Here is a 12,517-nt window from a genome sequence, read left to right as displayed (position 1 = left end):
GTAGTAACGGGAAGTGTGTGGTGAGTCAAGCGTAACTTTGTTTTCAGTTCGAAACCATGCGAAATTGGTTATGCGGTTCTCCATGCCCGCAGTTTTACGTCACAAACTATTCTCAATTTATTTTCGCTCCCACTTTGCCTACAGTCCGACAAGCAGCGTCCGGTGGCTTTAACACTTGATTTAGAGATACAGGGCAGGGGCGTGACCATGTACAGCAAGCATTCGGTGCATTCGGTGCTTAATTCATTCACCTCTCGTCCCCGCCTAAATCGGCCGAGCTGTCTTAGGCTAAAACCTTTTCAACGCAGTGCAGTAATTCGTGCTTCATAACCTTGCATTTAGACCGACAAAGCAGTTTTCACCTGTGGACAAATGACACGAAGGAGACGGTGTGGCCGTGCTCACCGTCGGCGGTATGCGAAAAAAAAAAGCATACGATCTATTAGTGTTTCGGCCGCATTGCAAATCGTTCGGAATCGGCACGCAGCTAAAGACGAAAAAAAAAAAAACAAACAAACAAAATACTAGAAAGACAGATGAGCTTCGCGTTTTCCGACCTTCAGCGTAGTTCGCATTCTTTACACCTACTACAAAGCAGATTTGCGTGCGAGCGCCGCAGTCCATGGTCCGCGTGCCGTCAGCTTGAGGAAATTAAATAAGCCTCGCAGCTTCCGTAGATGAGGATGCGATGCGCGTCTCTGACTCAACGACAAAGACTTGGCTGATATCTGAGCGCGTCTCCTGCGATGAGTCAGTCGCGGTTCTGAGGCGCGCACGCTGCAGAAGCACGTTTTTGGTTGCCGGGCTTCGTTCCCTCCGCTCGCGTACACCACACCACTGACGAGCAAAGGCCGTGCGGGCGACGGTCTTCACAGAGCTCCTCCGCCTACGTGAATCGACTTCTTCGTAAGTCCCGACTCGTTCGCTGCGCTTACCGTTCCCTTTGCCGCTCTCTGTTTGAAATTTCCAAGACGACTACAAAGGGCGTGCGAGCCACCGCAGTAGAAATGCACAGCGAGCATGTGTAAGCAGCGGAAAGACAGAGTTGCATTGCGCTTCGTGCGGCGGTAAACTTTTTTAGGTTTGCGGATGAAAATGAGAAGGCGCCACGAACCCCACGCGCCGGTCGTTTGAATCGAATGTCTCCAGCACAGCTGTATCTTCTTCCGTGCGCCTACCTAGCGCTAATTTAGCACGGGTCGGAATTTCTCCGACGCTGTATTCGATTTCCAACATTCTGGGGCGCAAACTTCGAAACGACTGCGTTTTGCAAGCATAACGAATGGAGCTCGCACAAAAAACAACACAAAAACGACGAAATGGTCACAGTTTACTGATTTTTTTCCGCCTTAAAGCACTCAATGCGAAGAATCGATAGTTCTCGGTATAAAAATTCGATCCTTTGTCATTGATTTAGGACAGCGAAGTAAGATCTTCCTTTCACTCGCTATTCCTCATGATCTTTGCTTTTGAGGCCGCGTCGTTCAAAAGTGCTGCTTGATGGCGTTGCATGAACGTATACCCTCGCCTGCGGGGCTACAGCTGTCGCCATGCTACTCAGCGCAGCGCTGTAATTTTTGCAACAAGGGAACGCACTCAGACACCCGTATCATATTTTTAGGTGCTTGCAATTTCAATTTGCTTTTCCTATGATGCCGCCTACACCATTTACAATTTTTTTGCGTTGACTGGGCACGCGATTTTCCGCGCAACAGGAATTTGGATTTGTTGTCGCTCTTCGTCTGAAAATGTCTACAACACCTATGAAGTTCGGATAAGTATTTCTGCACAGTGACAGTAGCTTTCACATCGTAGTTTTACATAGGTTGGAACAGAAGCAATGTTGTAAGTGGTACCCCTCAAACTCTCAAACGAAATCCCTCCGGAGAAGGAAGGTAGCGGAAAAGTAACGAATGGTAGCGTTGTTCAGCTGCGCTTTCTTTCGCGCTACAGCATGTCTTCTCGTCTCACATGCGCTAAAGCAGCATGGCATGATCTGGCTTGACCGCACCCACGTTGCGACTGACCCGCTGTGATGCGGTCAGCAAGGCAGGTCGCAAGAGAACCCACGCTCGACCTGGCTCGATTTCGCAGCCATTAAGCCCGCAGAACGACGCGGGAGTTAGTTACTAAGTCGAAGGGCTCCGGGAAGGTCGGCTACCAGCTTGGCCACGGCGCGGCAAGAAACGGGTATTGCGTTGTGGCTCGGCGCCAGAGTGAAAACAAACGGGCTCGAACAATTAATGCAAATTACTCGCCTAATGAGACTCCGTCGGTGACGCGAACCAGTGTTCCTTGCTGCTGGCGACACTTTGTGTTTACTCATTCTGTGGCCGGACCCAGCACTTTTCGGTTCTCAGACTGGTCCAGTAACTTTTTGATTTTCTTTGGTACGCACACTCATGCAGAAGAATAAACGAACGCCCTGCCCTCTTCAAATGAATTTTTGTTTATTGGAATGCTCGACTGACCAGGCGAAAGTCCATAATTATGAGACATGTGCGTGCTTTATCTATGGTGCGGCTGTTCTTATTATAAAATTTTTGAGGCTCAATGTTACTGACTTTAGGCACTGGCTTGAAGGGCCTTAGTTAATGTTTTGCCTGCTGTTAATTGTAGGTCATACGGCGAAGTAAAAAAAAAAAAAGATAAGCCGTGGAACGCTTAACTGAACGTTTTTCTCGGGACATACCTCGTGTTTGGTGGTGTTGTATTTACCTCTTGTGTAAACTTTAATGCCTATGAAATATTATTGATAAAAATGATTTCAAAGATTATTCCGGGCACAGGCAAACACGGATTCCTAGATTTTCTATAGAGGCGAAAAGCAAGACGCCCGTGTTGCGATGTCAGCTCACGTTAAATAACCCCAGGTGGTCGGTATTTCCGGAGCCCTTCACTACGGCGTCCCCCATAACCCGAGTCTCTTTGTGATGTTAAACCCTACAAACCAAATGAAACCAAGATTGCTTGACTTTTTGTTATAGTTAGCGTGGAATGTGGGAAATTTATATGCAGGCCTGGAATATCACCGCGAGCTCCTGTTCGCATTGTTTGTAGCTGGAATTCGAACCCCGGCCACAGCGGCCACTTTTTTATGGAGGTGAAAATCAAGGCGTCCGTCTGCTGTGCGATGTCAGTGCACGTTAAAGAACCCTAGGTGGTCGAAATTTCCGGAGTCCTGCACTACGGCGTCTCTCATAGCCTGAGTTTCTTTGGGACGTTAAAGCCCACAAACCAACCAACCAACCAACATGGAGGAATGAGGAGCATGAACGATAGCTAGTGAATTCGGTGAAACCTACTGTCGCTTTTATTCGCGCCTCCAAGCTACCAGAATTAAAAGAAAATTACTGCAATAACCCAAAGAAAACAAAAAGGAACGCCACTTCTTTTTATGATGACACGGAGGATGAATCCATGAATTTATTTAAAAAGTTGTAATTCTCTCTACTTCAATTATTTCTCACGTGAGTTGATCTACGACTTCTCCCAATGATGCGGCAGTAATTTAAAAGCGGAAAACAGTCAACAAACTTTTTGCATTGAAGGGCCATTAGCCACGGGCCGAAATTATGTTTTACTCGCAGCAGACGTTAATTCGACCGCCGATAAGTCCCGATTCTACTTGCTACTTAGATAGCGGAGACCAATCAGACCACCCAGTCTCCGCACTCAAGTGAGTGGCGTTATAACTCACATTTGTTTGCGAGAACCGTACGGTCTCGCGAGCTTGCGAAGCGTGTAGCACAACCTAGAGAAGATTGTTGAAAAACCGACATGAAGGTGGCTTTCACTCCAAAAATGACGATAAAATGAATATTATGCCCGAACTACACGCATAACAAAATTATTAGACGCCTTAACTTACACTAGTGGTGGCCTGAGAAAATGCAGACAAACAAGACTGGAGAACAATTTGTCCCCTCGCCTCACCTACTTTTTAACTGTTTTATTACAGCTTATTTTTAAACTCAATTTGCATTTTTTTCTTTTCTTACAGTGCCGCCGCCGCTTCAACATCGCCTTTGGCATCGGCGTGAGGAGCTGCAGTTGACACAGAGGGCGCGTGTCCTGCTCATTGTTCAGCTTCCTGGCTCGGTGTCTGCTGAAAGGGGACGGCCCGAAGATGTCCTGGCAAGCGTACGTCGACAACCAGATCTGCGCACAAGTGCAGTGCACGGTTGCTGCTATCGCTTCCCTCTCCAACGGAGCCATCTGGGCCAAGTATGAGAAGGACCCGAACGTGACTGTCACCCAGCAGGAGCTTCAAACCATTGCTGACACAATGAAAAACAATCCGACAAACTTCAATGAGAACGGCATCTACATCGCCGGAACGAAGTACGTCTGCCTCTCGGCTGACAACGGCCTGGTGCGTGGCCGAAAGGGCACCTCTGCGTTCATTGCCGTGGCGACCAAGACGTGCCTCCTGGTCGCTGCCACCGTGGATGGCTTCCCACCTGGACAGCTCAACACTGTGGTCGAGAAGCTTGGAGACTACCTGAAGTCGAATGGCTACTAGTGCCTTCCATTCCTGGTTTCTGGCGCTGCCCCTCCTTTTTATTCCTTTTCTCCGACTCCCCAACAAAGCTCCCCGCGAAACCAGGACGCTGGCGTCTACCGACAGACGATTTGCCTTTTCCCTGGAATCTTCCCTTGGCGTTTTCCCCCGGCTTCTCACATGCTTCTGTTTTCTCACTCTGCCAATTTTCCACGGACTCGCGAACACTGCTAGCATTACACGCCTATGCACTGGTCTTCGATGCCCTTTTTCTTTTCTTGGCGCTTGGAGGGGAGGTGGCGCGCTACAGAAGACTGAGGGTACTTTCTCCGACAGCTTCGGCATTTTCTCTCCCACTTTCTCTATGTGAGGCTCTTCTTCTTTAGTGACTTTCCCCCCCCCCCCCCCCTTTTTTTTTTTTTTGCGAGGGTAGTGAAAATCGCTTGTACGTAAACAAGCAGTTACCTCTTAATAAATTCTACTACTCTGATGGCGGTGTTTTCTGGCTTGCGTGTGCATTCTGCCGATGGATTAATTCGGGCGCACATATTCGAAATACAGCACCGTAGATACAAGATGAGTATACATGGTCCAAAAGGTAACGTACGTGGGATCTACCCAGGGTTATTATCTGGGCCAGCAAAACAGCCCGACAGAACAGACCTCGCAGAGTGCAGTGCTCGTCAGAGAAGTGTTCGTGCAGGCTGAAGGTACCTTGATCGAGCTGGTACCGACCAGTCACGAACGAGTGGCAGGTTAACCGTTGTCAACGAAGAGCCAGTGCACGGGAGATAATCTGTTCATGTGTAGTGGGCAGTCAATGACTCAGGAAATTTTGACCTATAGGCGTACGGCGTACGAGGAGTTTAGGACTTGGGGTAGATCAAGCGGCACGAGGGAATATTCTCGCCAACGAAATCGTTGCGTTGGGCACGTCTAATCCTCTGTCGCCGCTGACACGAACGCCGAATAATGTTGCGGTCGAATCCATTTGCGCGCGAAGGCAGATACGACACGAGATGACGTCATAGAGGGGGAAGCAGAGCATGGATGTTGAGCGCAATAGTAAAGAGGGTCCATCGGTACATGGTCCTATGTCGCAACAGCATATACCCACGGCGGGGGATTGGCCAGAGTGCATTGTAGATAGCACATGAATCGCTAGCTTTATCGCTTTCCCATCGTCGTTTGGACGCGGCATGTGTTTCCCTGCGCGACTTTTGCTGGGAGCCCGACAAGTTAGAACGAAAATGAAGTCCGTGCACGTGAAACAATAGATCGTGGCTTGAGTACCATTCATCATTTACACACCCCTTTTTATTTTCTTCTCAGTGCATGAGGCAATACGCAATGCTGTTACAAATCATCCAGTATCCCGAAGATGGACTTTAAGAGCAAATAGAAGGTACGTGAAAGAGTGCATGGGCCAAATATAGGCAAGAGGTGGAGAAATCAGGCAGCTGTAGAGTAAGCTTATATGAAGAAAGCAAGAGAGGGAAGAGGTAACATGGCGAAGAGAAGACCACGTAATCACATCACAGAAAATTATATTAACATGACCAGGATCGAGTGGTTGTTTCTTGCCTATTGTATAACTTTTCTTTTTCTTCCTTCGCATCACGTAGTCTATTATCTTTTGTCGTTTGCTTATAGGGCCAGTCTCCCTCGTGGGTATGTGCCACTTTCTAAAGGTTCAACACAACGCATAATACAGCAATACAGTTGTAAGTCGTAACACTGCCAGGCAATCTTGCCTATTTTGGTAAATCTTTTTTTTTTTCTTCACGAGCTTAATTTTAATGCTCTAAAGTGTGCTGTGACAGGCTTTTGTAATACCTTGACAGCATTTAATAGAAAGGGGAATAAATATCGACGGCCCATGATAAAACACAACTCCGTCAAAAAATTTAACCATGTTCAACGAATTGAGAAAGAAGGCGCGGCATTGATAAAACACGCGCGGAGTTACGAAGGAAGACAGTCTCATGATATAACGCGGAGAAGTTCAACGTGCTTAGTGCCCGCTGAGAATCATTTTTGCGCTCGATTCAATGAGTTCATACCCTGGCGTCGGCTTGCATTTCCGATGATCGTTTAAGCCCCGGTGATTGTGTACCACAGTTGCTGCAAAACCTCATGCAGATGCACATTCTGCACGGCAGATAACATTGTGGCGTCAAGCGAAGTGGAATGCTTTCTTGTCAAGCGAAGAGCGCTACGTAGTTCGTAACCTCGCGATGTGATAACCGGGCAACTGCGGATAACGAAGTGTGTAGAAACCCTTGATCATCAACATCTCGAGCCCGCGATAGGTAAGAAACGGCTAGAAAAAGAATCTGGATCATTGCCGCAGTGGTCACAGTATCTTCACATATCGACATATTTAGGCCTGCTCTGCAAGTGAAATTGACAGGTGATGGTGACAGATATTCCTGACTCCCGTGTGGCATGTTCGTGGGAGGCCTGCGCACTTTTCCTTCCTATGTTTTCTGAGCAAATGCGCCGTTCAGTGTGAAGACTACGCCGAAGTATTATGCTTGGCAGTCACGGAAACCCAGCACTGAAACAAAGCCGATACCGGGAAGCCATTTTCCACTCGTCCCCACATGAAGCGGCTGTCTTCTCGTTGAATATTTTAGGTGTCGGGGAAGTGAGAGGAGGAGGGGGGAGGGAGGGAGGACTCCTTTTTGCGGATCGCACCGTGTCCCACGGCCGTACATGTTCCACCCACGAAGGCGATTTGCCTTCTACTATTCTGAGGTCAATTTAGCGGCGCCGTGACGAGGATGTTCTTTGTTTTGGGCAGCTTAGAGGGGAGGAGGTCTTGTGGACGGTGCTGTGGCAAAATCACCAGTGCGGGCACGCCAATGGCAGCGGACACAGCGAAGCAGCTGCGTCTGAAATATTCACGCACTTTCTTCGAGGCGAAAGTTGGAAGAGGGAGGGAGGTGTTTTCGTCCGTCTGACGCCTATTCACGTGGCCGTGGATGGATGGGTAGGCCGCAGCATGACCTGCGCGCGCGCGCTTTTGCACGACGTCTTGGCACGCCAGGGCAGTCTCGCGCTGAAGGGCGCCAATGCGATCACCGCGCTTGTATCGCCTATAAGGTGGGAGTCTGGTGGGCGTGATGACGGTGCCCGCAATCCGTCGTTAGTGCGCTGTCAAAAACTGCCATTCGTCATTCCAGACTAAACCGTGTCCTTAACGCCTTTATTGAACAATGGAGCACGAGGGAACCATTCGCGGTGGGATGTGTGGTTTAGCAATACTGCGGGAAACTTTTAGGCTCCCAGACTGGAGCGCGGACAATGGTGATAACTAAAGGTTCCAAGAGATCGATCTGAACGCCACTGTGGGGTTTCTATTTTAACCAGGCAAAGTTACGGGTCTAGTGTAGCAGAGAAATCGGCGTCGTCGACCGTGAGCGAAAAAAAAGTTGCTTGATCGAGAGGGTCATGATGTCACAGCGACACTGCCTCTTGTCGGAATCGCAAAAACCCGCAGCACTCACGTTGGACGTGACATCAAGCGTGGAATGAGTGATTAAAACATGTCATGTAATGTGAATTCAAAGTAGTCGCATGCCTCAAATGATTTGCCGTTATAAAGTAATTGTTTACTCAAGAAAAAAATGTTCAAGTATTTCATGTTCTGGGTGGCGTTTGAACCCACGACCCTTAAATTTCGAGCCAGACACACTAACCACTAGGAGACGCAAAGCAGACGTAATTCACGGGAGCAAATGGGTGCATATGTATGTCGTGCAGTCTTTCCCGTAAAGACGTGTTTTACGGCTGTATGCTCTCGAGTATGTGCGCAATTAGAGAGAACCACAGGCTACACTCGCGGCATACTCTTAAGGAAGATTGTACTGTGTGATGTCAGCGCAGGTTAAAGAACATCAGGTGGTCGAAATTTCTGGAACCCTGCACTATACGGTGTCTCTAATAGCCTGAGTTACTTAAAACCTGAGTTAAAAACCATAAACCAAACCAAACCAAATCTTAAGGTGGAACTTCAGTGTCCCTTTAATGTTTCGTAACAGCTGAACCACCTCGAGGTTTCGTAAATATCGTCCACCTGAAAGGACGTGAACAGAAATAGACAATGACAATGGGTAATAGTATACAATGCCTTTCATAGTGTGTCCCCTTTAACAATGGAGTCTATCACAGCATTTAACTTTCTTTTAACCTATACCTAAGGAGACACGACGTTTGAACTAAATGGCAGTGCGGACCTCAGCCTCATCCAAAACTGAAACCGTAGTTGCAAGTTCAGCTGCTCAATGTCTTTTGTTATTATTATTCAAAACTACTACGTATCATACTGCGCTCATAAAGTATGCTTATTAAACATGCATAGAAGCTGTCTGACGTTTAAAATACGTATAAAGTTAATCACAAGATAAAAGTACCAGTCTAGCACGTGTTTATAACGAATAGAACACATGTCGCCAGTAGCCTGACCTCTTATACTTGGTGGTGCCCCACAATATACGATGGTATTTTCATTGCATTCGCTACGATTGTCATTGCGTCTCTTAATCCAATGATTTCCCGTGCACACTCCTTCGTATTTTCAGAAGGCATCCTCTTCATTCGTGACGAGTTTTTTTTTTTTTTGTTGCTTTTGTTTACATTGATAACTACTGCTTATTCTATATACCACCAAAATTTATTTTCCTCGCCCCCCCCCTCCCCCCCCCCCCCCTCGCCGCCTAGAAATGCAGACCTCTCCACCCTTTCAATTCAATTTTTTGGCAACGCCTGATCTATATATCGTGAAAACCTCGAGCGCACAAAAGCAAAGGATAATTTAGTCGCCGTTGCGTGATTATGACGAATGCGCCGCATGAGGAACGAGTAAAGAAGTTGGCTGCTTTAGCACGTCGTTGATGCAATATACACTTCCTTTAGAAACAACGCGTCAACTACCTTTACATTATTTTCTTGTTGATTTACTGCTAGAGGCCGATACCAGCGGGCAAGAAAAAAGCTGAATCTCGGACCGCGAGCGTTGTTTTCGTCAGTTTTTCATTCAATACACGAACGACACTGCGAGCCAGAGACAGCTCCTGCAACCCGAAGCCGACGCAAATGTTTCAGTTGCCGTTCCGGCGAATTATTCGGCCGAGTATCGACTGAAAAAGTGACGGACCGCTGGTTGGCTTGCGCGACCCGCATCGTCGAATAACCGGACCGGCCTCGAGGATTTGTCACGAGGTGCGCGGAAGACGAGAAAAACGTCAGCATCGCCTCTTGGCGTGCGTTCTGCCGTGATTGATGGGCGAACTCGAATCGCTCAATTTCGCCATGACGCTCTGTGGCTGGCTCCGAAGGAGGTTTTCCGGCCTCGTAACGGGGGAGGGTGCGGAGACAATCATCGGGTGCAACTCCGTGCGAAGCGTGTGCCGGATCGCCAAGGACGTGTTTTTAGCATTGCGTTCGAAGGCTTGTAAAAAACGTGAGCAGCGTGGAACGTGCCGTAGCGTCTCATGGCTGGGAGCTGAAATGTAAGTGTTTAAAGCGTAACTTCTTTAACCAGCCTCCCGATTTTCTGTCCATTCGTTTTCATTGGCCTTCTTAGCAAAATTGTTGATATCCTCTGGCCAGCACAAAATCAGCTGGTGTTCTTGGTGGCTTTTGTGGCTACCGATTCATATATACTAGCCGCGAGCAAGGGTTAAGTTTACGAAGAAAATGCATGTTTGTGTTCTTTCAAATATTTCAAGCACAACAACGACGGCACACATACAGGAAGCGCTTGTCCTGTGTCTCTCTTTATGTGTGCCGTGCTTGTTGCGCTTGAAATATTAGAAGCAATGCACCAACATCCCCCCAAAATGTTTTACTAGGTTTGTGTTTTTTCTGAGACGGCAGAATTATTTAGGCATTCATATTGGATCAAACAAATGTCATTTTTATAGAGAAAAACTGTAAGGTGTTTTTTTCTTTATCTACAGATGAGCTCCGGCTATGAAAGGTTCCGCGAGGGTGTGGAACACCACGCAGCAACAATTACGTATCTTTCCACACAAAGTGAAAGAGCGCGCTGTCCTTGCAAGCCTTAGAACACGCGCTTCTAGGAATTTAGCATCCGCAAATTATTTCTATATGCAGCTGCTTCAGCGCAACTCCCGAAGTATTCAACTGAAAAAAAAAAAAAAAAAAAAATGAAGGTCGTACACAGCTCAATTCGTCAACTCTTCCTTTTGAATTTCATGATATAAATCATTTAACATTAATGTAATTTTCTTAAACTTTTTTGACGTGCGACACGCTGTTTACTGCTTCGCCTTGAACTTCCGCGTTCTCTCAGGGGTTAAGCATTTGGCTGCTGATCCCAAGGTTACAGCGGCCACATTCCAGCAAGGGGGAAACGCAAAAAGCGCCCGCCTGATGTGCGACGTCAGTGCATGTTGAAGAACCCTGGATGGTCGAAATTAATCCGGAGGAGTCCCTCTACGGCGTCCCTCTTAGCCTGTGTGTCTCTTCGGGACGTTAAACAAAATACAAGAAAGGAAGCAAAACAAGAAATAGACCTGAATTGTCACCACTGAGTCGCCTTTTGCGCGCCTACGCCCACGAATGTGTGCTGAAGTCGGTCTGCGCATGCGTGAGGAGCCAGGTGCGAGCTGGGGCGCTCGCCGTTTTTTTTTTTTTCTTTTTTGGCTAGCGTGCATCATTCAGAGGACGCAGTTCTCACGACTTCCGGAATTGCCTTTCGCGCCGTCTCTGCGATCTCTGCTTGCTTTTCTTTTTTTTTTTTTTTTTTGACATCGGTGCTGCGGTACGTAGAGATGTGCGCACAGTCGATCGACACAGTAGCGCGCGAGCCAGAAACGCTGCATGGAGATGCGTACTTTTTCCAGCGTTGTCAGGGCGTGCACTGGGTGCGTAGGCGCCTCGCTCGTGCGCATCTCGCGCACCCAATGCAGCGGAGCCTTTAGAAGTCTGCGTTCCTGCGTTGTCTAGCACAAAGGGGCTACGACGCCTACGCGTGTGCCACCAGTGTGCGCGTGTGGTTAGCATGCGCAATCGAAGCTTCGCCGGAAACAGACGTCAAATCGTTTGAAAATAAGCTCGGCGATCAGCCTCCTCGGGAGTACTGAGCGATGCCGAAGAGAGTCGTATGTCGTGCCCAAAGTTTTCAAAATCTGGTCCAAAGTACTGACCGCGGAGGCGTGTACATAAAAAAAAAATATATATATATAATGCGGCAAGTTTCCGCAAGAACATCTGCCTGATGAAGTTTCACTTGTGTTATTTATCCATTGTTAACAAACGCTAGGAGGAGCACAACGGCTATCTTTACGCTTATAGCAGCGGCTGGAATAAGTTAGCACTGAAACTTAAGGTGTTTGTGTACAAACATGGTGGGAACTTGAACGGGTGTCTCTGGTCGATGTGTACTGCTATGAACGAAGAGTGAAAGTCTGCCTCTCCAGAGAATACATACGGCGTAGGGAGAAGCTTACGCTGCGGCAGCAGAGCTTTGCTGCCACGCAATCCAAGCGCCTCGATGCGGATGAAAGTTTTCAGGTCGGAAAACAGGCGAAATCACAGGCTATCTCGTTCGCCCTTGGTAGCATTCCACGATTACTACAGCAGTGACACAGCACGACTACTACAGCAGCCTATAGAAAGCAAAAGTCACCGTTGTCACAAACGCCGCCGCCTCTCCGTGACGTCATCACCTGACGCGTGTCTACATGCATGCTCCAAACGTTGCAGGGGTGCGTACTACACTGTACGGGCGTGAACATAGTTACTTGACACCCTCCCCCCTTTTCCCCAATCCTGGGTCATTTCCCATGTCATTTCCGCCCCCATTTCCACTGTTCAGGGGTGGATTTAGCTCAGGAAGTGCGTGCGTGCGCGTGCGTGTGTGTGTGCGCGTGCGTGTGCGTGTGCGTGTGCGTGCGTGTGCGTGCGTGTGTGTGCGTGTGTGTGTGTGTGTGTGTGTGTGTGTGTGTGTGTGTGTGTGTGCGCGCGCTCAGCAAGTGAATT

General features: G+C 48.1%; 1 protein-coding gene across 1 annotated transcript; it reads left to right on the top strand.

The window, feature by feature from the left end:
* Positions 1 to 769: 769 nt before the first annotated feature.
* LOC146206526 (profilin-like) lies at positions 770 to 4,901 on the top strand. The gene is made up of 2 exons (XM_084587037.1): positions 770 to 906; positions 4,004 to 4,901. The coding sequence occupies exon 2, from the start codon at positions 4,130 to 4,132 to the stop codon at positions 4,523 to 4,525; it is 396 nt and encodes a 131-aa protein (XP_084443163.1). The 5' UTR covers positions 770 to 906; positions 4,004 to 4,129; the 3' UTR covers positions 4,526 to 4,901.
* Positions 4,902 to 12,517: the final 7,616 nt, after the last annotated feature.

This window comes from Amblyomma maculatum, chromosome 1 (genome assembly GCF_055883805.1).
Source record: "Amblyomma maculatum isolate TAMU_Amacu chromosome 1, ASM5588380v1, whole genome shotgun sequence".
In the NCBI taxonomy this organism is placed as follows: domain Eukaryota; kingdom Metazoa; phylum Arthropoda; class Arachnida; order Ixodida; family Ixodidae; genus Amblyomma; species Amblyomma maculatum.
Note: the sequence above shows the minus strand (reverse complement) of the source record. Positions and strands in the feature narration are given on the sequence as shown.